Here is a 21,155-nt window from a genome sequence, read left to right as displayed (position 1 = left end):
ATAGGGAAACAAAAGAAAGCCCAGGATTGAGAAAAAACACCATAAACTCAAATTCAGCCAAAGTTTAAATACCAAAAAACAGCGCTAAGCTCTCGGTGTCAAAGATGTTGCTTTAAAACACGAGGATCCTGTAGATTACTGCTTTCAAGGAAAGGAATTCTGAACAAATGCAGCTCAGTTTCTGCCTCCAAGGAAAGCATTTTGAAAGTTTTGCATTGCTTCATTCAAGTCACACATAAAAGCCAGAAGACAAACTTTGAAACATTCAGCAGGTCGTTTGAGGATTTATGAAGCCACAAATCCTCAGTGACTCCTCTCCTCTGCTGGAAAAAAGAAAACATCCTGTTTGTTTGGTTGAAGAAATATAGTTGCACTTTGTGAAACAGCCTGAAAAATACATTTTACTTTGCGGCAGATTATAATGATTTTTCATAAATTCAGCAGAGGATTCTGGGTGTATTTTCAATAGAGCATTAAGAGTTGCCAAACAAGTCGCTGGTTTTCATGAATTTATCTTCAGAAATGTCTTGTGTTTTTAGCTGGAATGAAAGAATCAATAAAAAAGACTCAAATGTGAAAATAACTTATATATAAAAGAGTAAATCTGCAGATTAAAACAGAAAAAATTCCTTTGCAAGTACTTATTATTCTGCATGAAAAGTTACAAATATAAAGAGAATCGGTAATAAAACAAAAATGGATGGATGGATGAAATGATGATATTAAAAATTGTTATTACTGTATTATAAATTAACACATCAGGTAACGGCCCTTAAAAAGATATAAGTCTGTAGCTACAGTGCAGTTCACCTATTACTAGTCTATCAAAGTAGTTCTGCATAATTATTAATTTAAAATAGTCTTTATTTATTTCGTCCTGGTATCGCCCCTCAGTTCAATAGCCTGAGTCGCACAAGCCTGGAGACTGTTTGATAATTGCCTGGCAACAGTCGGTTGCTAGGAGAAATGTGCATTCTCTGACCAGTTGGAAACTGGTTGCTGGCAGTGACTTGGTGAAATTGTTTGCAAAGACGTATATAATGCTGCACTGAAAAAGTACTTGTGATTCCTTTGGTTGCAACCAGGTTGCTGCAGTTGCATTTCTGCACATGTCAATTACTCACCTAGCAACCGCTTTCACTCAGCAGCCTCCAGAAGTTGCCAACAATTCTGTAAGCATGTGGGACTAAAATAAGCCAGACTAGCGCCCTTCAAGCCATTTTTTTCCAGGAGTTGTCTTAGGCAGGAACTACTGGCTTGTAAGTATTCCTTGCACTTATTTGATACCTTAATAACAGAAGGTAACATCAGGTTAAATGTGTTTTGAGTAATTCTAGCTGATGGAATTGCCATTGCTTTTTACTGACAGCATACTATTGAGAGACAGCAATGAAAATATAGGCAGTGGCACTCTTATTACAGTGCAAGTCCAGGGTGTGTGGGCTGTAAAATATAGTAGTCCCTTGCTACCCCTTCGTTCCCCATTCCCACCTGAAAATTTTTTACCTACCTATTAATTATTTCATTACTACAATACGAGTACAAGATATTTACGCAGCTATGATCTAAACAGTAAATTCTGTCTGTCTTTCAGGTCCACAGGAAGACCTTAAACCCAGTGTTCAATGAGACATTTCAGTTTGGCGTGCCGCTGAATGAGCTACATTCCAGGAAACTGCATTTCTCCGTGTACGACTTTGACCGCTTCTCCAGACACGACCTGATAGGCCAGGTAGTGGTGGACAACCTGCTGGACTTCAGCGAGGGCACCGGGGACAAACCCATCTGGAGGGACATTGTGGAGGGCACTGCGGTAAGAAATAACCCAAAATAGACATGCTCATTTGGAGGAGATGCCCACTGTAGATTAGATTTGATGAAATTTGAATGAGCCTTGTGGTGCATTTGGGCCGTTGCAGCTGCAAATTATGGGCCAAAGCTGTGATAAATAGAACTGAAACAGAAATGGGAAATCTGACAGCTTCTATTTGAGATTTAAGGCAGAAGTGGGTGCCGTAACGTTACAAAAATGTATCTCAATTTTGGCCTCGGAAGAAAGAGAAAACAAATATAGCTGTATGAAGGTACAAAAAGGTAGACACAGACACGAGGTGAGTCAGAGTTATTACACCTGTTTTTCAATAGTTCTTATTTTTATTGCATTTTAAACCTCTTTTGTTCAGCTTAGTTTCAGTTTTGGTCATCTCAGTTTTGTTTTTATCAAAACAAGCTTATGTTCACATATGAGCGCATAATGTTCTGCCAGTTAAATGTTATTTTTATATCAGTTAACTAAAAGGTTTCAATATTTATTAAAGGGTTAACATATTGGGAAGTTGAAAGAAGGAAAAAAAGGACCTGCACTGTTTGTTTTTCTTGTACTTTGCTGCTTCAGTTTTACATTCTTTTTCATGTCTCTGTGACAAAGAGAAAAACAATCTCAAGGATTTTAGAACTTTCAATAACTCAAACGTTTAACAAAACCTTTGGCCGTCACTGTCTTGTATTTCCTGTTGGACAAAAGATGCAGTGAAAAAGTTTATGGCCCTGAAAGTAAAGCAACAATTGACTGACGTGCCATGAATTGTTTGCATTTTTCGAATAATGACAACAAAAGTGCAGTAAACTGAAAAAAGTAGTAAATCCTTGGCTTTTAACTGCGTGAATTCTCTCGGGTACACTTGCACACAATAATTTGCAGGTAGGTTATCGAGCAACTGGAAGAACGTGCCACAGTTCTGTGGATTCAAGTTGTCTCTGCTGCATTTTTGTCTTAATGTAATCCCAGACCCACACCATCTGTTTGTTGTTCTGGTGACTCGAGATAGTTCTTTAGGATTCTGTTTGTTTGGGCTCGTCGTCCTGCTTCAGACATAATTTGAAGCCAGTCAGACATTTCTCTGATGGTCATGTATGATGCAATCTCTCCCCAGATCTTCCAGATTTCCCTGAGAGTACAGAATTATGTTAACAAAAAAAATAACATTCAGTTACCAAAATGACAAAAGCATGAAAAGCCACAATAGTTTTATTCTTAAAGACAGCCACTTACTAAATGTGGATGTCTAAATACCTGAATTCTTTTACTTTGAAAATCATTTTCTGAATTGATGTGGTTTGTATTTAATGTCATTAAAAGTTTCAAATATTTGATAAATATGAATAAAAGATGCTTTAAGGCTTCTGCAATTAAACTGGACAATTTTTGGACCGAGTCAAGAATGTTTTATTACTCAGGTTTTGCAGGGGAAATTAAGACTCAAATACTAACACATGTCGGAATCATCTAAAATAAACCCAGCTTGTATTGTATATGTAGGAGGAGGAGAAGTATAGAAATGGTACAGAGCGGAAATGGCCTGCAGCACAGATTAATTCGCAGTCTGGTAAAGTAACAAAGCAGCTCAGAAGAGTCCAGATAGATTACTGGAAGGGCAATGCTAGCCACTTCCAAACTTTATATTAGGCAATGTCCAAGTAGATTTATATGAAATATTCATAGAAGGCTATTAGCAAATTAGATGGAGCAGAGTCTTAAACATTTTTTGGCATGGGGCTTTAATTTATTAAGTAAGTTTAAAGCATCAGCGTCATCGGCGTATTTCAGTGTTTCACTTTGGGAAGTATTGATTAGTGAGCCTCAAAGCCACTAAGGAGCCATCGCATCACTGTGTGATCTGAATACCACCGGTGTCATTACCGAGGTGCCACTGAGAGCACGGGCAGATCAGCAGATAGCACTAGAGGCAGAGATATAAAAAGCCCACATGTCGTTGCTTGTATTTAACTCTTTCCTAGTCAGTGACTTCAGCAGATCGGTGTATGATTCATTTACAGCGACAGCATTTCCCCCGTGCCCAAACACTCCTGCTGTCCACATCGGGACACCTGCTGTCGCGCGCTGTCAGTCACAGATCTAACTCGTTTCAAGCACAGATAGCAAACCACAGAATTCTTATCTCTGTGTTTCTGATGCTGCGTGTGATCTGTCTGACCTCGCCCCATTTCTGATCTCTGTTTGCGTGTATATTGACCTACAGGAGAAGGCCGATCTCGGGGAACTTAATTTCTCGCTGTGTTACCTGCCCACTGCAGGCAGGCTCACCGCTACAATCATCAAGGCCACCAACCTCAAAGCCATGGACCTGACTGGTTTCTCAGGTAAAGAATTAATGCATTCACACACATCATGCTGCTGCAAGACCTCCAGCAAGCACTCTGACTGGAAACTCATTTAGAGGAAAAATATGACAGAAAACAGCTTAAGCGCTGTCTGCAAAAACAGCTGCTGGTGATATATGTTGCTTTCCTGAGTGCTTTTAGCTTTATATCCTGAGCTGACTGATCACTGGCCAGATGTATACCATAATAACTGGCGTGAAGCCCTGTAGAGATATTTTTCTCCTGTGGGTAAACATCACTGGTAAACATGGTGTTAGATCCTTTTCGATAAAATAGTCATTTACATGCCATTTAGCAACAAATGAAGAAGAAAGTCTTCTACAGCAGAGGCCGCCGCCACAGATCAGTGTAATGCGGCTTTGTAACACATGACGGAGGACGCCAACTCCTCTTTCGTTACCGTTATTTCCACTTTCAATAAAACCAACAAGCGTGCATAAAAAATGTTGTCAGAAAGGAATTCCCCAAAACCTAATAAATTACTTACAGGAGCAGACGTAGCGTGACGAGGCAAATTACTACAAATCTTTGCTAAATATTCCCTGAATATATAGAGCATCACCAGATTGACTGTATTTAACTGTGTGACCAGAGCTTCAAGGGGTAGAGGCACCTCAACCATCTGACCTGGAGGCGTTGCAGACGTAGAAATGCGAATCCAAATTCTGATATTTAATTAACAATTATATTAAAAAGAGATTTGAGTTATCCTTCACTTAAGGGCTTGATGATTGCCCTCTCAGATTAAATGAGATCTGAAATGTTAATGATCGCACGCTGCTATTGTTCCTCGCTGATCCCGACATGATTGCGGGCCCGGAAAGATGCTTAAACGTGGCATAAAAACAGAGTCGTGTGGGTGTGTGTGTTTTCCTTGGCTGCTGTCACCAGGCTGCACATGTTGAATGGATAACTGAGGTGATTCAACCTGTGCTGCTTTTCTCCCTTTGTGTTCTTAATCCAGCTTTGCCAAGGTGACTTGATTTTCATGCCTTTTATGCGTTACAGATGCGGATACCTGTGAACATAATACCTAACAGCATTCACAGGAGTCCCCTCTTATCTTATTCTCTCTGCTTCCGCCCCCTGCTTCTCTCTGGCTCTCTCCACCTCTTTCTTCTTCTGCTCCTCTCCACGCCTCCCCCTCTTCCTTTTCCCACCACCTGCTTTCTTTCCCTTCCCATCTTCCTTGTTCTCCCCCCCTCCCCGTTCTCTGCTTCAGATCCGTACGTGAAGGCCTCTCTGGTATGTGACGGGCGGAGGCTAAAAAAGAGGAAGACCTCCATCAAGAAGAACACGCTGAATCCCACGTACAACGAGGCGCTGGTGTTTGACATTCCCAATGAAAATATAGAAAATGTATCCATCATCATCGCAGTGATGGACTATGACTGGTGAGCACGCTGAGGTGTTATTATAGTGAAGCACGCTCCAGGGGATTTCAGATCAATTCAAGCGTTGCTGTGAAGTAGCTGCTTATTGAATGTGCGCTTTTTGCGCATGAGGCGCGATGCTGCTTTTGGGTCATCACATTTTGACGCGCTGCAGCTGTGTTGAACACGATGAGGGGCCCCTTGTGAGTCAGCCTCCTTGTGGATGTTCCCTGTTTTACATAGACGGGCACCTCATGAATAAGAATGATTTATGCTAATAGCGAAGAAGGAAGTGTAACCCTGCCAGCGTTGGGCTGTCTGACGCTTGCAGCAACACTTGGCTGCTTGATGTGTTTGTGTACAAATGTACCGCCTCCCTATTATGTAGCCTGCCCTCCATTTGGCATCTCTATAGGTGTGTGCTTTTGTATGTTTGTGCTCATGCCTGCTTCCTCACTGACAGAGGTTTTATACAGAGCTGTGTGTATTTGTGAGCTGCTATTCAATTCCCTTCCTCAACCGCTGTATTCTTTTCCCAATACTCAAGGTTGATAAATGAGACTCTGCGGCTGCTTCTTACAAGCCCTGTCTCCCTCCTTCTGCTTTTCTAATCCCTCTCTTCAACCGTTTCCTTTTCTAACTGCTTGTTTTTCTCTCTCTCTCTCTGTCTCTCCCATCCTCGCTTCCACTCCTCCTGCCCTTGCTGCGTATCAGCATCGGTCATAACGAGGTTATAGGGATGTGTCGTGTAGGGAGCGAAGCTGAAGGTCCGGGGAGGGAGCACTGGGCTGCCATGCTGGCCAATCCTCGCAAACCAATAGAGCATTGGCATCAGCTTGTGGAGGTAATGAGCATACGAGCGTGTGAGTCTATGCGTGTGCATCTGTGTGCTTTCACTATGAGTACATATGCTTGGGTGCTGAGCATAACTATAATAATTTATACAATATGATGAAAATGATTTAGCATTAGCATAGTAACAGTGACATTAGCATGGAAGAAATGGTACAGTTTGAGTGGAAGGAGTAGCAGTGATAGAATAATTACTCAGCTTTTGTTTAAACTCTTCCTCTCTGATGGTCCCAGGCAGTATTTGTTATTAGAGCACCGACAGGCTGCAGAGCATGACACATTCACTTAAGAAGCCGTATAATATTACCTTGACTTAAAGTGAAGCAGCTGTTGCTGAATTTCATATTTGTTGCAGTGGATTTGCTCACAAACATGGGCTCACAAACATCAGCGTTGCTCTCTTTTATAGATTTTATTAGGTCAAATTTGAAAGGTTAAATCCTCAGAATTTGCTGGTGGTAAGATTAAGAGGACTATTTGCATTTCAAAGTTCTTGACCAAACGTCTCTATTCCACTGAGCTCAGAGTTGTTTAGGTTTTGCCACTGTTAGTGATTATATTTGGGAATCTATTTTCAGGTGGAAATGTCAAACAAAAGCAAAGGCCTTTAGAGGTCTAGAAAAAGAAGCAAAATAAAATTCAAAAACATTCTACCATAGGTAAGAGGTAATAACAAATACTGCCTGGGAACATATGCACTTTCATATGAGAGTTAAAAGTAATTATTACGCAGGATGTGCCATTGTGTGAAACACCTCCTAATCTCTATAATGCATAATTATATGTAGATAAGCTTAGATAAACGTCATCATTTCCAGCAGACAGACTTTCTTATCTTTTTTGAGTCAGGTAAGCTGTTTCCTTACACTGCTCACATCCACCATATGAAACAACAGCTGCTGGCTCTTTCATATTTACATATATACCTCGCACACTGTTGCACTGTTCCTTTAAAGTGGCAGTTCACCCCAAACTAAACCTACATGTTTGCCTTCGTCATGTAGTGCTGTTCATCTATTTGAGTGAGTCATCCCGTTTTGGAGATTTGACTGTTGACTGTAGAAATGTCTGGCTTCTGCCTGCTTTGCCTTTGATGTGCCAAAAAAGAGCCATATTAAAAAACTCTGCAGAAATGTCTTTTTTTGGAAGACATGCACTGGTTATTCAGGAAAAAAAAATCCTCAGACCTGAGCGGCTTCATGTAGGAGCCATTTTCTTTCTATGAAACAACACCTGCCAGCCAGAGGAAGCGTACAGCCAGCTAATGTTACAGCTCAGCTGAGTGTTTGCATCCTGCCACGCTTTCACAAGCGTGAGCCTCTCGTCACAGGAGGCTGCACCCTTCCCTCTGCTACGGTTGGTGTAGTTCAGTAGACAGAAAAAAAGCATCTCTTTCAATTTCTGGAAAATGACATCTTTTCTGTGAATTTTCAACTCTTTTTAGTTTTTTTTGTTGCCTCTACTGGAAGGTTTTGCATGATTCAAAGATCCTTTTGTGTCTTTTACTGGGGTTTGCAGTACCTTAGTTAATCCTCTGTGTGAAACAAGCCTTTTTGGCAGTCTTACTTTGAAGCAATCCCTCCGTTTAAGCCAACTTTTTCTTCTTGGCTACTCCTTATACACAGAAGGGTTGGTGAGTAGAAAGAATATCTGAAATCAAGTCTTTAGAGACGCCTGAGGTGTCATCTAAAGCCACCATATTAAGACCCGAACTCTTCCACCACATATATTTTTAATTTCTCTTTGGTATTCGGGCACATTGGGGCCCGATGAATGTAAAAACAAAGAATTAACAGATTTTTTTTTACCTTATTTTTATTTTTAAGAAAAATAAGAGCCACATATGAGGATATTCGTTTAAAATTTTGATAGAACAGTAGCAGCATAATGTCCTCATAAGTGGATATCAGCCCCTTGTAGAGCAAAATACTTTAGTCTAAATTACCCAAAATGTGATGTCCACATATGTGGACGCCAGGTCCTAGGAGGTTAAAGAAAAGGCAGTCTGTACAGCTGGACACCAAAACAATAGCTAAACAGCACTGCAAGCCACAGATAAAATAGGTGTTAGATTTGGAGATTAACTAAAACCTTAAATACTATTTTGAGAAAAAAGTCGAAATGTGAAGATTAAAGCTGTCGTTTCAAGTCAAGCGACTGCCAACTCTCTACAAAACGCTTCGTGTACATGAGTTAGTGAAATCGTACTTCAGTAATGGTTTCAGTAGCAATCACACAGTGTGGTGATAAGTATAAGGACATTGAAGAGACGCAGAAAGCTGCATCTAGTCAGAACAAAAAAAAAACACACAAACTTGGACCAGTTGGCCAGATTTGTACAAAATTAAATATCCGGCAATGGACAGATGCAAGGATGTCGATGTTTACAACCCTCGTGCAATAAAGAGAATGTATGTTGTGTCACAAGACACAATAAGACAGCCGATCAAGTTGCTTCAATAACTCTACGCGTGGCATTTTGCAGAGGGCATATCAGCCGTGGCAGCTGTTAATAATTTTTTTCCTTAATGTTGCCCTAATACTGCTTTGCACTGTAACTCTGTGCATAACACATAAGCAACTACACTTTCCACCTAAAAGTATGATAGACAAAGTAAGATGAGTAGCCGTGGTACTTCAGCATAATGTCTAAAATTTACATTTTCTTTTTCCTTTTTTTTAACTGAATGTATCAAAAGTGTTTTCTTTGTCACAAAGAATTAACATAATTGTCAAACGTATTCTTCCTTGCAGGAAAAAGCAATCGGTACATTTGTGTCAAAGAGTTCCACCACATCCTCCCCGAAGCCACACATCGTGGTGGACAGTCCCCACTCCGATTAAAACTGTGAGTCTCTCCTGACTTCGTTCTTTCCACGCCATGGTTTCTGAGCTATTATTTTCTTGTCATCAGGATATGGTAATTTGTGTCATCACTCCGGTAGCAATAAAATATCTCCTGGAGTTCAGCTTGTAAAGTGGATGCACTTTTTTTTTTAATCTGAAAGTGTAGTACATATCTACAAAATGTGCAGCAGATGCTTCTCCAGACAGATTTACACTGGAAAACTAGTCAAGTCTTTAAAAGCATGACCTGACTGGGAATGTGTGATAAAGTGGAAGCTGTGGAGCTGTCAGATGTAGGAGCTGTAAGGCAGAGTCATGTGTATAATCTCAATGTTATGGGTTATATAATGCATCTCAACCCTCCTCCCTACAAACGTACAGTACTGCGTGCTGTTTATATCTTCTCGACCCCCCTCCCTCCCCCTAACTCACGCTCTTCCTTAATCTGCTTCTCCCCCCTTATTCCTTCTTTCCTCAGATCATCATCATCTCTACAGCTCCAGACTTTGCTTTCTTTCTTCTCATCTGTGAATAATTCTCTCCATCAAAGAAAGAGAGACGTGGAGACACTGCTAGTGTCCAACTGCTAGTGCTGTTCTGCTCCTGCTAATGAATCCTTCAACTCCTGTGCTGTCTTTACTGAGCTGGAGGGGGGAAAAATCAGCTCCATCCATCACAAGCTACACTTTTGAGCATCAGACTACACATTTACAAACACATGTGGACACTTAACGGTACAGTGGACTGAAATCAGGTGTACATTTTGGGATCTAGCGAGGAAACACCCACCCACACACACACACAGACAAATACACAAATACAGAGTTTGTAGTATGTGAGTAGTCCATGTGTGCTTCAGATTAGTGTAGTATTTCATCTAGAAGGAGTGTGACGTGACAAACTTTTTCTCTCTTGAAAACTAAAAAAAGTCAAAAGTAAGCCATCGTAGAATGGTCATTTCAAACAGGACCAAAGGTTCATGCCCTTGTACAGACTACAAAAGAAGAAAATCCTTATGTCAATATTTTTCTTTTAGTGTACAGTATATGCCGTACTGTATAGGAATACATCTCATGTAGTACTAGCAGGGCGAAATATCCACCGTGGATACTCTCGGCCATTTTGGACGCCTTCTCCAGGGTTCCTACCCTCTGGTTTCAGAGTTAACTCGCTTATTTTCCCCAGAGGAAAGATGACGAGGCATCCAGTGGTCTTTATTGATGTCAGAAGAGCGAAAAATGAGGACAGACTCATTGGTCTAAGCATGTTACATAGCCTTGAAATGTGTCCCTCTTCCTCATGCTTTTTGTCACAGTCCTCATGGTGCTCGTTAGTATTTTTTAAATTATTTTGCTCTGTCATTTGTGTGAAACAGTATACATGCAACCATGCGGAAATGAGTTTATTCATGCCATTTTTTTTACGGTCCACTGAGGATGAGATGATGCGAGACACGAACTATTTGATCGACACTGGCTTTCAGGCCAAATCGCCAGACTTTTCCTAATGTAGGACAAAACGGGTTCAACGAATCCTGGCTTTAGGATTGGACCAGCATCTGTTTGGAGTGCACTAGCTGGAGGATGTATCCCACACCGAAGGATATCACCACTCTAATTTATTTTTCAATCATTCCAGGACAATGTGTTTTTTGTTGTTTTTGTTCCTCAAGCTTCAATTGACAAAATTATTAGTCCATATCATGTCACCGACAAGACTTTAGGAGGACACACACGTCCGTGTTGCTTTTATTAGTGTGTGTTTCTGTGTTTGTGGGCGTGTTTGTTTTGTATCGTGTGTGTCTGTGCGTGTGTGTATGCCTGCGTGTCACTGTGACCTTGTGTGTGACACGTTTTTGTGCTCACCTCCTCCTTTTCCTCCTCTCCCGTGTCCTTTTCCTGTCTTGCCTCCCTCGCTCCTCGAATCCCGGCATCCACAGACTGTCTTGGAGCCAACTTTGTGTTGTGTCTTTACAAGGAGCTATTTTCTGTGTGTGTGTGTGTGTGTGTGTGTGTGTGTGTGTGTGTGTGTGTGTGTGTGTGTGTGTGTGTGTGTGTGTGTGTGTGTGTGAGTGAATGTGTATGTACTATACGTGCCTCATTGCACTAGGTGGGGAAACACTGTCTTTCATAGACATTAGTTTGTATTGTCTATGTCGTCTCTGAAATCAGCTGCCAATCATTCAGCCCTTCTCTCCTCTCTCACCCTTTGCCTGATGTAAGTAACTGTGTTGATTGTGTACTTCTTTCAGTAGTTTGTGTACTGTATGTCCGAGGGAAAATCAGGACGGCACTGGGATTGATCATTTTAATTGTTGGGTGTGTTTTGATTACATTCATGAGAAGGAAGACAACAAAAAATAAAAGGTTTAAGGGAAAAAAAAACAGATCAAGATAAATTTAGATCCCCATAAAGGCGAGACATCAGGGAGGAGGTGTTGTGAGAAACGAGCGCTTGAAATATCTGCACTACTTGTGTAAACCGATACAGACTTTTCAAAGCCATGTCTGTCACCACACTGTAACCTCAGCAAAACAGTACAACACCTCACTGCAGCTACTTGTATTGTTGCCATTTCAGTCTCATCCTCACGTGCACAAACACACACGTGTGTGTATTTTGTGCGTGCAGTTTGGGGATGGGGGGGGGGGGGGGGTCTAGTTTTCCTTTGGATCAGTGAAGGTAGCAGGAGGTTATAATTACATCTGAAAGTATTTTGTGTTGTTTGTCAGATGGGGGGTTATTGATCAGCTTGTATAAGTAGATATGGTATTGATCCATCGGTCTAGAGGCCCCATAAACTCTCCTCCTTTCCCAGCCTCTCTCCTTCTCTCTCTGCTTGTGTCTACCCTATTTAGCCCTAGTGTTACTGCCTTGTGATAGACTGCAAAACTCATACTGGAGCCAGCACATTCCCTTATTCTCCTCCTCCCTCTGCCCCCCCCCCCCCCCCCCCCCCCACCCGCACCCCATCTAAACCCCTCCCTTTCTGTTTCTGTCTGTCTGATTACTCATTTTCTCCTCCAGCAATCCTTACCTTTCCTCCTGCAACTCTCCATCACCTAACCATTTTTCCTGCTCTACTTTTTCCTCCCCAGTTCCTTCAGCTTTCTCCCCCCATCTTGCCCTCTTTCTTTCTCTCTGTGTATGACAACCCCACCCCACCCTTTCCGTCCTCCTCCCTATTCTCCCCCTCGCTGTCTTCTCTCGTTTGTGCAGTTCCGACTGGTCATGGGGAAACATGTTTGCATGCTTATATTAACATGAATGATGTCAACTTGATGCAATGAAAATTATATAAGTGATGCTTTAAGCAAAATCTGACAAAGAACTTGATACTAATACTACTAATGACGACTAAAAGGAGATCTAGCAGATGTTTATCTCTGTGGTCAAAAACAACACTGAAGAAAAAGGATTGTTTATGCTGTATTTATCTTTCTCGAATTGGTATTCCTTTTGATTTTCATTTGTTCTTTTTATATATAATTTATTCAAGAGGTTTACTTTTTTATTGGTTAATGCTGAGTATTTTGATTGAGAGGTTAAGCCAGGGCGATCGTTTCAGTCGAGATAGCTGTACCAGGTCGCAGGATGTCTGTGAATGTGTAAGTAACAGTGTGGCTGAAGTAATGATCATGGAAATAAAGGATATGTATCATCCAGCCTCGTGTTTCTTACTTCCCTTGATGCACTGGGCTGTCACAGATGCCAGGCAGTGTGCTACGTGCTATATATAATATACAAACTTCACAAACTTCTGAGCATTTCACATGTCCACAGTGTATATTTGCCTCAGGCATAGAAGGTAAGACCTGGATAGAGACTGCCTGAACTCTGAACTTTTTTATTTATTTTTTGAGTTTTTGGACTTTCAGCTGTGCATTACGTCGCATGTAATTATTCAGCCACTTTGTCATGAATTCTTTATTGTGGCCACATTTTGCCTAAATGCAACGTGGAGCACCGTCGCCTGCCCTGTGTGCGCACCCACATCTGCACTCCTACTTCTATTTTGTCTCCCTTTCTTTTAGAAAAATCACTCATATCATTTGTCATGTGGTTATTATCCCTCGTTAAAGCCCACCAGCAGCAAGCTGCACCTCCGGTGTTTCGGCAGAAAGCAGAGTGAGGAGGAAGAGGAAGCTCAGATGTGCAGAGGAATGACAGAGAAGGAGGATTAGGGGGGGATTAAACAAATGAAGGAGGATGAAGAACCACAGAATGTCAGCGAGGAAGAGAACAGGAGGAGGAGGAGAACACAAATGGGAAAACCTGGAGGAGAGAGGCGATAGCTGCTTGCAGGATGAGTGGAACTGGACACAGGAGGAGGTGGAGGAGGCTAGTTCTGTATATAGACACACTCATAAAGGGGCACCTGCAGCATACTGACAGTGTTAACAGTTCAAGAAGTGCAAAAAACACACACACACGTGACATCGACCAGTTAGCACAGCTTTAATGGGCTACGCTCTTGAGCAAAAAATGAGAGGAGGGGCTGGGTGGGGGGGGGTGCTGTCTCCATGGCAACTTTCCCACCGTGTAAAAAAAATCATTTAGTCGGAAAGACATTTCACTCAGTTCACTGAACTGAAAGAGGCAGAGAGGAGGGAGGGGGGAGCAAGTGAGACACTGGGTGTGGGAGTGTGTGTGTATGTGTGTGTAGCATAGAGCTGTGTGTATCACGCTTGAGGGACAGATCTAAAGGTATCTAAAAGCTGACAGCAATGCATTAACCCTTATTGCAAATATATCTGATTATTAAACATAATGATAATGAATTCACCTGCATCATTAAAGATGTATGCTGTAACTCTGGGTGATGCTTTGGTTTTATAGTTTTCTTGACAGGGCCATCTGCATGGAGCCCAATCTTTATGTAACATGTTGAAATTCACTTTATGCCACGACATTAAACCTGTGTCTCCAGCGCGCCGGAAACCTTTACGTGACGCCCAACTTTTGCTTTCTCATTTTGAAAGTACGCCAACCACTTATTATGCCACGTATACAGTTTTTAACATTTTATTCCAAAACTATAAATAATACCCGAAACCTTTCAAAATAATGAATTCAATGAATGCATGCAAGTGGAAACTTCAGCCAGCAGGGGTATTAGAGGAGCCTGCCTCTGCAGGGGAGCAGTGTATTAATACAGGAGTGAGCCCCAGGATCTGACCTTCTCTGCAAACTGCTGCCATGGAGGAACTTGCTATTCACCTGATGAGCACAAACTTATGTAAAACATCCACTGACATTAAATTGCCGCATGCATGGCTTTAAATGATGAATGCTCGGGAAGTTCTGTACAAGATTAGAAACTGAGGTAAAATCCATAATTAAACTCTGTTTTATTACTTTTCATTGCTGGTCCATGATTTGACAGAAAAAGGTAATTTTCTATGAAGATTTTTAAAAATACTATCAGATCTAATACTCTGGGCAGGAGTGTGTCCAGCGGAGCTCATGGGACGGAGCTGTCTAACCAAAATATAACTGAATTAATTATCTTTGAACTAATGACACAAATAAATTTTAACGCATTCATTTAAATATGTCTGTGTTACTCCACTTTCTGCTTCCACCTCACTATATGTTGGATCCAAATATTGCATTTTGTTCTCCATGTCATTTATTTTAAAGCTTTTAGATATGATTTTAAAACACAAATTTAAATGTTGCCTTTTTTTATATGTTTTTGTTTTATTTTTTGTTTTTTAATAGTTTTTTATGGTTTAAAGTGATTTACACATTAATGAATAATTGTGATCTAACAATATAATGCCTGTGCTTCTGGAAAGGCCCCTTCCCTTTACTTCAGGCACCTTATTTATTGCTAAAACCTTTCTTAAGTCAGATTTTGACATTGCTACTTCACCACTTTGCAAAACAGTTATTCAATGCTGAAGAATTTTCAGGCTCTTTTGCAGCACAGTTTTTACGTATTACATTGTTTCAGGTTGCACAAAAGCCTACAAATCACACCTAAGGTTTTCAACATAAATTTTTCTACATTGGATTTATTTCTGATCAAATATTACGATTTCCTGTTGGCCACTTTTCCTTCACATTCATGGAAACGCCTCTGGTAACCTATTTGTCTGGTAACCTATTTGTGTGGATGCCATTGTATCAGCATGCTGGCTGTGATTACCTGTTGTGAGGCGACCATCTGGCCCTCAGCATCCCAGCTGGGTACCAATGTCAGGAGACGGATTGTCTTTACCATACCACCTGGACCTTGCAGACATAGATAGCTACAGCACCAACTATATTTCTGATTCATATTGTATTATGTAATTCTGTGACCAAACAAGGAACATAAGAGGAAAAAAAAGAAAAGAAAACACTGTCTGGTCTTCCAAAGGCATACACTGAAAGCAGGCCTTCTGTAATTGCTTGGCAACTGCTGGCATTGTGTGTGTTGAAGTTCAAAGCAGCGAGACACACTGTATATTCCTCTGAGCGGCAGAAAGCATCAGAGTTGCAAAGTAAAGGGATGCCTACGCAGGCACACACACACACACACACACACACACACACACACACACACACACACACACACACACACACACACACACACACACACACACACACACACACCATCCATTCTGTCAGTTTAATTTGGCCATGATGCTCATTCAAAATAAAAAAGCTCTGTGGAGGAGCTAATGTTTGCATCCAGGGGGTAGCCTTGGGCATAAACCCTCCCTCAGATGAACTTTCTTTAGGTCGCCTGAAGTGTTCTTGCTTACTGACGCCCAAATAGAAAAGCTGCTTGAGCCCACAGCTTGTTGCCCTCCTTAGAATTTAGGTTAAATTGATGTGGAGCATTGTTTCTGTGGGAGGGTTTGAGCTTGATTAGCTCTGAAGCGCTTTGCTGAATGCTGTGCTAAGCTGACTGACTGGCTGGCATTACCACAGGGAAGGGGATGCTATTGTTGGACCCACAGAAGCAGCATGCCGATGTGTTACAACTACAGGTTAGCCTCTGGTGTATTGTGCTGATCTGACAGCAGTTAATGTGCCGATAGCTGCTGTGGTAATTATGGTCTTGTTTCCAGCACTGAGGTTGCAAGGGGAATGTGAAAGCCTTTTTATAGAACAATGAAGTTATGAAACCATGAAATCCAGAAAAAAGCAACAACTAGGTTAAGAATGTCAAGCCGAAAAATCACAGGCCATGCTTTGTGGTGAAGATGTTTTTCTCAGTACCATGGATTTTGTCTCGGTATCTTTTCCTATATTGTAACTTACTCTAAACATATACCGAATATAGATAAACAGTCTAACACTAAATTAAAGGAACTACTGATGTCATTTAAAGAAAAAAAAAAAAATAAATAAATTAATTAATTAATTAAAGGAACTTTAAGTTAAAATGCTCTCTGATAACACCATCATCGGTTCATCATCACTAGATATTTGCTGACATCTGCTGGAGGTCTGGATCACAAGCACTTGGATATCTCCAGCGTTTGTACTCAGAACCCTATTCGAAACACAAAAAAGAAAATAGTCTGGGTTTTTTTTTTTTTTTTTTTGGGGGGGGGGGGGGTTGCTGTGGCAACACTCAAAGATTTCAATTTCTGTCTCTTCAGTACTGAGCATAAGTTTGCATTAAGCAAATTAATGTGTGATTCCTGTCCTTTGGACTTCGGGAAATTTCATCTGAATGCACCTGCCATTGTTATCTGTAATAGTCAGCTGTCTGGATTTTTCTTGTGTAGATTTCAGTTTTACCCTTGGGGAAAGCCCTCTGGCTGCCTCAGGTTGGTCATTAGATAGATTTAAGGAAAGCTAACTGGACCCTTTCCTCATCACTCAGGCACTGAAAAGCAAAGATGAGGTTTAGAAGTCTGAGCCAAGACAATATTCACTGATGACCCTGCACCTCCATGTTTCATTATGTGGAGCAATATATATTGAGGGCATTTCATTTTCAGTAATTGCTTACAAGCAGCCAGATAGCAGAGACATCTGGGCCTGCTCTGGGCACTTACACATCAGTTATGGCAATGGCAAATGTTTATGGGCCAGACGTGGTCTAAAAAGTCATGAAGTGGATTCCACCAAGTTAAGCGTGGGCTGGAAGTGACCCAAACACTTGGAAGCAAGAAAATACCACAGTACTGTGTGAAGAATTAATGGCTTGACTGTTTTTTGTTTTGTTTCTTTTGTTATTGTTTTGATGTTGTTGTTGTTCTTATTCAAAATAGAACTAGATGAAATTAGCATTTAGGAAAACACCTGGGCAGATCATGCTATTACAACTTTGTCTTCTGTCCCTTTTTGTTTTTTATCCTCACCTCTCCGTGCTCCCGTTTCCCACTGTCACCAAGTTCTTGGTCATAGGGGATCATCTGAATGTTGGGATTCTCTCTGTTTAATATTGTGTTAGAACGCACTTGAACTGACTGTTGTTGAATTGGTGCTATTTAAATAAAATAAACTCAAAATGAATTGGATATAATCAGGGTCTTGGCCTTCAGTAAGCCTAAGAAGACAACAAATAAATTCGACAAGGTAACTGGACTTCTTTAAGCTTGCAAAGACCCACTTATTTAGGTACATATCTGCTATGTGGGACCACACAAAAACATCTTTGACTGATGAGGACCAAAGCTATTAGTTTTGCATTTTCTATTAATTAGATTTCATTTTTATTTCATTTTTATTTTGTGTTTTAAGGGAACTGCCAGTGCTTTTGTTTAGTTTTAAATGTTTGAAAATGTTTCGATTTAGTTTAGTTTTCATTACTATGAGGGGTTGGTTTTAGTCTTTGTAAGGGGTATTGATGTGAATTGTTACTTTTTGTGAAACCGATATTGAAACAGTGGTTCATTTATTCTGGTATTGCTGGTTTACGAAACATCTCTAGAGCATATTTTCACGTTTTGTTTCTGATCATGGTAACCCTAATTTTTCGTTATGCTCGAAAAACGTTTTCTTGGTTACAGTGATATTGACAGTGTATTCACACATCCAAGTTCTCCAGTCGTAAGCCAAATTTCACTGAATTACTTTTGATATTAAAGCATTATATTTTCTCAATAATGGACAGCAAGAATTGAAAATACCTTAAAACCGTGTCACCGTCTTAAAGATTTTAGTATACTTCTATAATTCTGTGTGTTAGAACGGCTTGAAACCCCTGGTATTTTGTGTTTATGGTAATTCCCAAGTTGTATCGTTTTCGTTTATTTTCCTTGTACTCCTTTCGGTGTTCTTGACAACCTGATGTATGCCATATTCCGCTTTGTTGTTATTATTAATAAAGTTTTTCTTTTTTCTTTTTTTTTTAATTCTTGGACTCTTGTGGGCATGTCGTTTCGTCACTTCCGCCAAAAATACAACAAACGCTCACGCTAACTGTGCTGTGTAATTCAAGTTAATTTTTAAAGTTACAGTTTGGTCCAACCGGTTCAGCGGTTCGTCGGACAGTCACAGTCCATCAGGTCAGTCTACATCACTTAACAGCTTGAAAAAGGCTTGTTAATTGGGGTTATTTGAACTATATTAGCTTGAATCGCTCACTGACGTTTGCTGTGCTAGCTAACGCTAAAACGAAAGCTGTGCGCACTTCAGCTGTTGTTGACTTCGTTAGCTTGCGTTTAACCTCCCCTTGGCGATAATGTCGATTAGCAATATTAATTATGGATTAATGATTAGCGAAAAAAAGCTTGGTTTTAGGTCCTACCTTTAAAACTGGAGCGCACAGCTATCGCAGCAAACATCTGGTATTTTATCACCGGTTTAAAACAAACAAACAAACAAAAAGAAACAAAAAATAAAACATTTCTCGCAAGTGTGCTACACTGAAAAACACATGTGCTGTTTTTGTTTTTCTTTGAGAAAGAATAGCAGACTGTTACAGCTTCACAGAGGTGAAGTCACATGCTTCCATCGTACTGTAGCTGCTGGATGTCTCTGAAATCACTATCTTACATTGGGGTGTTTCAGCTCCGAGTGACTTGTGTACCTGACAAAACAAACTCAAAAAAGCAAATAACATACCTTAATTCGAGCTCGATTATCTAAGAAATCAAACAGGAAATTAAACAAGGTAACGCTAAAGATGGTATCCCAAAAAGTTGAAGCTGTTCGTATGGACTTTGCGTTTTCAGTTGGAGAAACGTTTCGTCACTCAACCAAGTGAGTTCTTTAATCTCAGTTGACTGCACGTTATAAACAGTGCATTTGCATATTGACTAAAACTAACACCACTGGTGACTATTGGTTTGTGGGGTGAGTACAGTACTGTTTAAGCCATGGGTAGCTTCAAATACTTAATAGCTGGAAGTATATATTTTTTCTTAAAGATTCAAAGTAATGGTACAAGGTTCGCTGTCTCTTCAATGACAAACACAACATCAGCTGTGACGGAAGAAGTCACTTTGATGAGTGATGAAATGTTTTTCCCACTGAAAACGCTACGTCCAGATGAACAGAATCAACTTTTTGGGATTTACTTACCTGGATGATTCAGCATGCATCAAGACACTAAAGATATTAGTTCCGATAATAAGAAGACAATATTAAAAAATTAAAATGTAATGCTTTCTAAATGAATATATATGAAATGAGCAGTAAATTAACATGTTTTTGCTTTTGTTTAGTTTTAAAGGAAAATTGTAGTTTAAATTGTAGCCCAATGTGTCTGTCTTCTCACTGTGCTGCAGAGTATACGTACAGATCATAATAGATGCCATAAATACCACAAAGGCATTTGTCTGTGAAGGTTCTCAGTCATCCAGGTCATCGTAGCCTAAGGAGCTTGGAAAGAAAAGCATCTGGACTTTAAGTTGCTTGAAGACATTTCACCTCTCATCAGAGAAGCTTCTTCAGTTCTAAGGTCAAATGGTGGAGAGTCCCAGATCTGAAGTCCAGACGCTTTTCTTTCCAAGCTCCTTAGACCACAAGGGCCTTTCATCCGAGTTTTAACAAAAGTGATTTTTAGAATTGTTTTGTCATTTTCAATGTCAATTATAGCTTTTTATGAATTATATTTATTGAATCAAGATTTAAGAATATCAGAAATGCATTCAAATAGAAAGGTAGGTGTTACGACCCGGCTCAAAAGGCGCAACATAAAAAAGGAGATGAGTATCGGTGAGAAGAGGTTTCATCTTAAAATGGAAAACCAGGTTGGCTAAAATGGTTGCTGCCACCAAGGCAAAGACAAGTGAGCTCCCTGGGAAGCTTGCCTCAGGTATGCTTTTATCCACACCTGACTAGGTGTGGCCAATTAGCACCAGCTGAACACACTGAGCAGATTAGAGGCTGCAGAGGGACGTAACAGTAGGTAAGAGGCTTAAGAGTTACATGTACCAAATCCTACTAATGCTGGTGTTGAAGAAATCAGTCAGACTATATTTATTTATTTATTTATTTTTAACCAAGAAATATTTTTCACACCTAATTTTGGTTTTTATTGTAGTTTTGTTTTTTGTTTTTTTTAAACTATGATAACCTTCTCCTCTGTATCTAGATCTATGGTGGCAGGTTCGGCACTCATGGAGCCATCCAGTAAACCTGGGCCCAACCAGGTGGCTGATGTGGTGTTTGTCATTGAAGGGACAGCGAACCTTGGACCATACTTTGAATCTTTAAGAAAAAATTACATACTTCCAGCTATTGAGTAAGTATCTAAAGCTACCCATTGTTTCCTAACTCATTAATGTCATGTAGCCATGAATTAATTTTATTTCATTCACCACAGGTATTTTAATGGAGGGCCTCCAGCAGAAACGGATTTTGGTGGAGATGTGAGTGTTGCTGTAATTCCTGTTTTCTATCTTTTTAACTGCTTATCCAACTTAAGGTTGGGCTAAAACCTTTCCCAGCTGACATAGGGCAAGAGGCAAGGTACACTGTAGACAGTCTAATCTCTGCTTTTTA

At 40.4% G+C, this 21,155-nt stretch overlaps 2 protein-coding genes across 5 annotated transcripts in view; both read left to right on the top strand.

The window, feature by feature from the left end:
* syt3 (synaptotagmin III) overlaps nucleotides 1-12,895 on the top strand; it is a 41,544-nt gene extending 28,649 nt beyond the window's left edge. The window contains exons 8-13 of the mRNA XM_080905608.1: nucleotides 1,595-1,813; nucleotides 4,041-4,161; nucleotides 5,405-5,576; nucleotides 6,270-6,399; nucleotides 9,162-9,255; nucleotides 9,733-12,895. Of these exons, the coding sequence (XP_080761734.1) occupies nucleotides 1,595-1,813; nucleotides 4,041-4,161; nucleotides 5,405-5,576; nucleotides 6,270-6,399; nucleotides 9,162-9,251 (732 nt within the window). The 3' untranslated portion in view covers nucleotides 9,252-9,255; nucleotides 9,733-12,895. The remainder of the gene's footprint in view (nucleotides 1-1,594; nucleotides 1,814-4,040; nucleotides 4,162-5,404; nucleotides 5,577-6,269; nucleotides 6,400-9,161; nucleotides 9,256-9,732) is intronic.
* Nucleotides 12,896-18,579: 5,684 nt separating this feature from the next.
* The window catches only part of med25 (mediator complex subunit 25), a 34,378-nt gene continuing 31,802 nt past the window's right edge, over nucleotides 18,580-21,155 (top strand). For all 4 annotated transcript variants that reach the window (XM_080906196.1, XM_080906194.1, XM_080906195.1 and 1 more), the window contains exons 1-3: nucleotides 18,580-18,712; nucleotides 20,746-20,895; nucleotides 20,977-21,022. In XM_080906196.1, coding sequence (XP_080762322.1) covers nucleotides 20,750-20,895; nucleotides 20,977-21,022 — 192 coding nt within the window. In that variant the 5' untranslated portion in view covers nucleotides 18,580-18,712; nucleotides 20,746-20,749. The remainder of the gene's footprint in view (nucleotides 18,713-20,745; nucleotides 20,896-20,976; nucleotides 21,023-21,155) is intronic.

Source organism: Rhamphochromis sp. 'chilingali' (genome assembly GCF_963969265.1).
Source record: "Rhamphochromis sp. 'chilingali' genome assembly, chromosome: 15".
Classification (NCBI taxonomy): domain Eukaryota; kingdom Metazoa; phylum Chordata; class Actinopteri; order Cichliformes; family Cichlidae; genus Rhamphochromis; species Rhamphochromis sp. 'chilingali'.
Note: the sequence above shows the minus strand (reverse complement) of the source record. Positions and strands in the feature narration are given on the sequence as shown.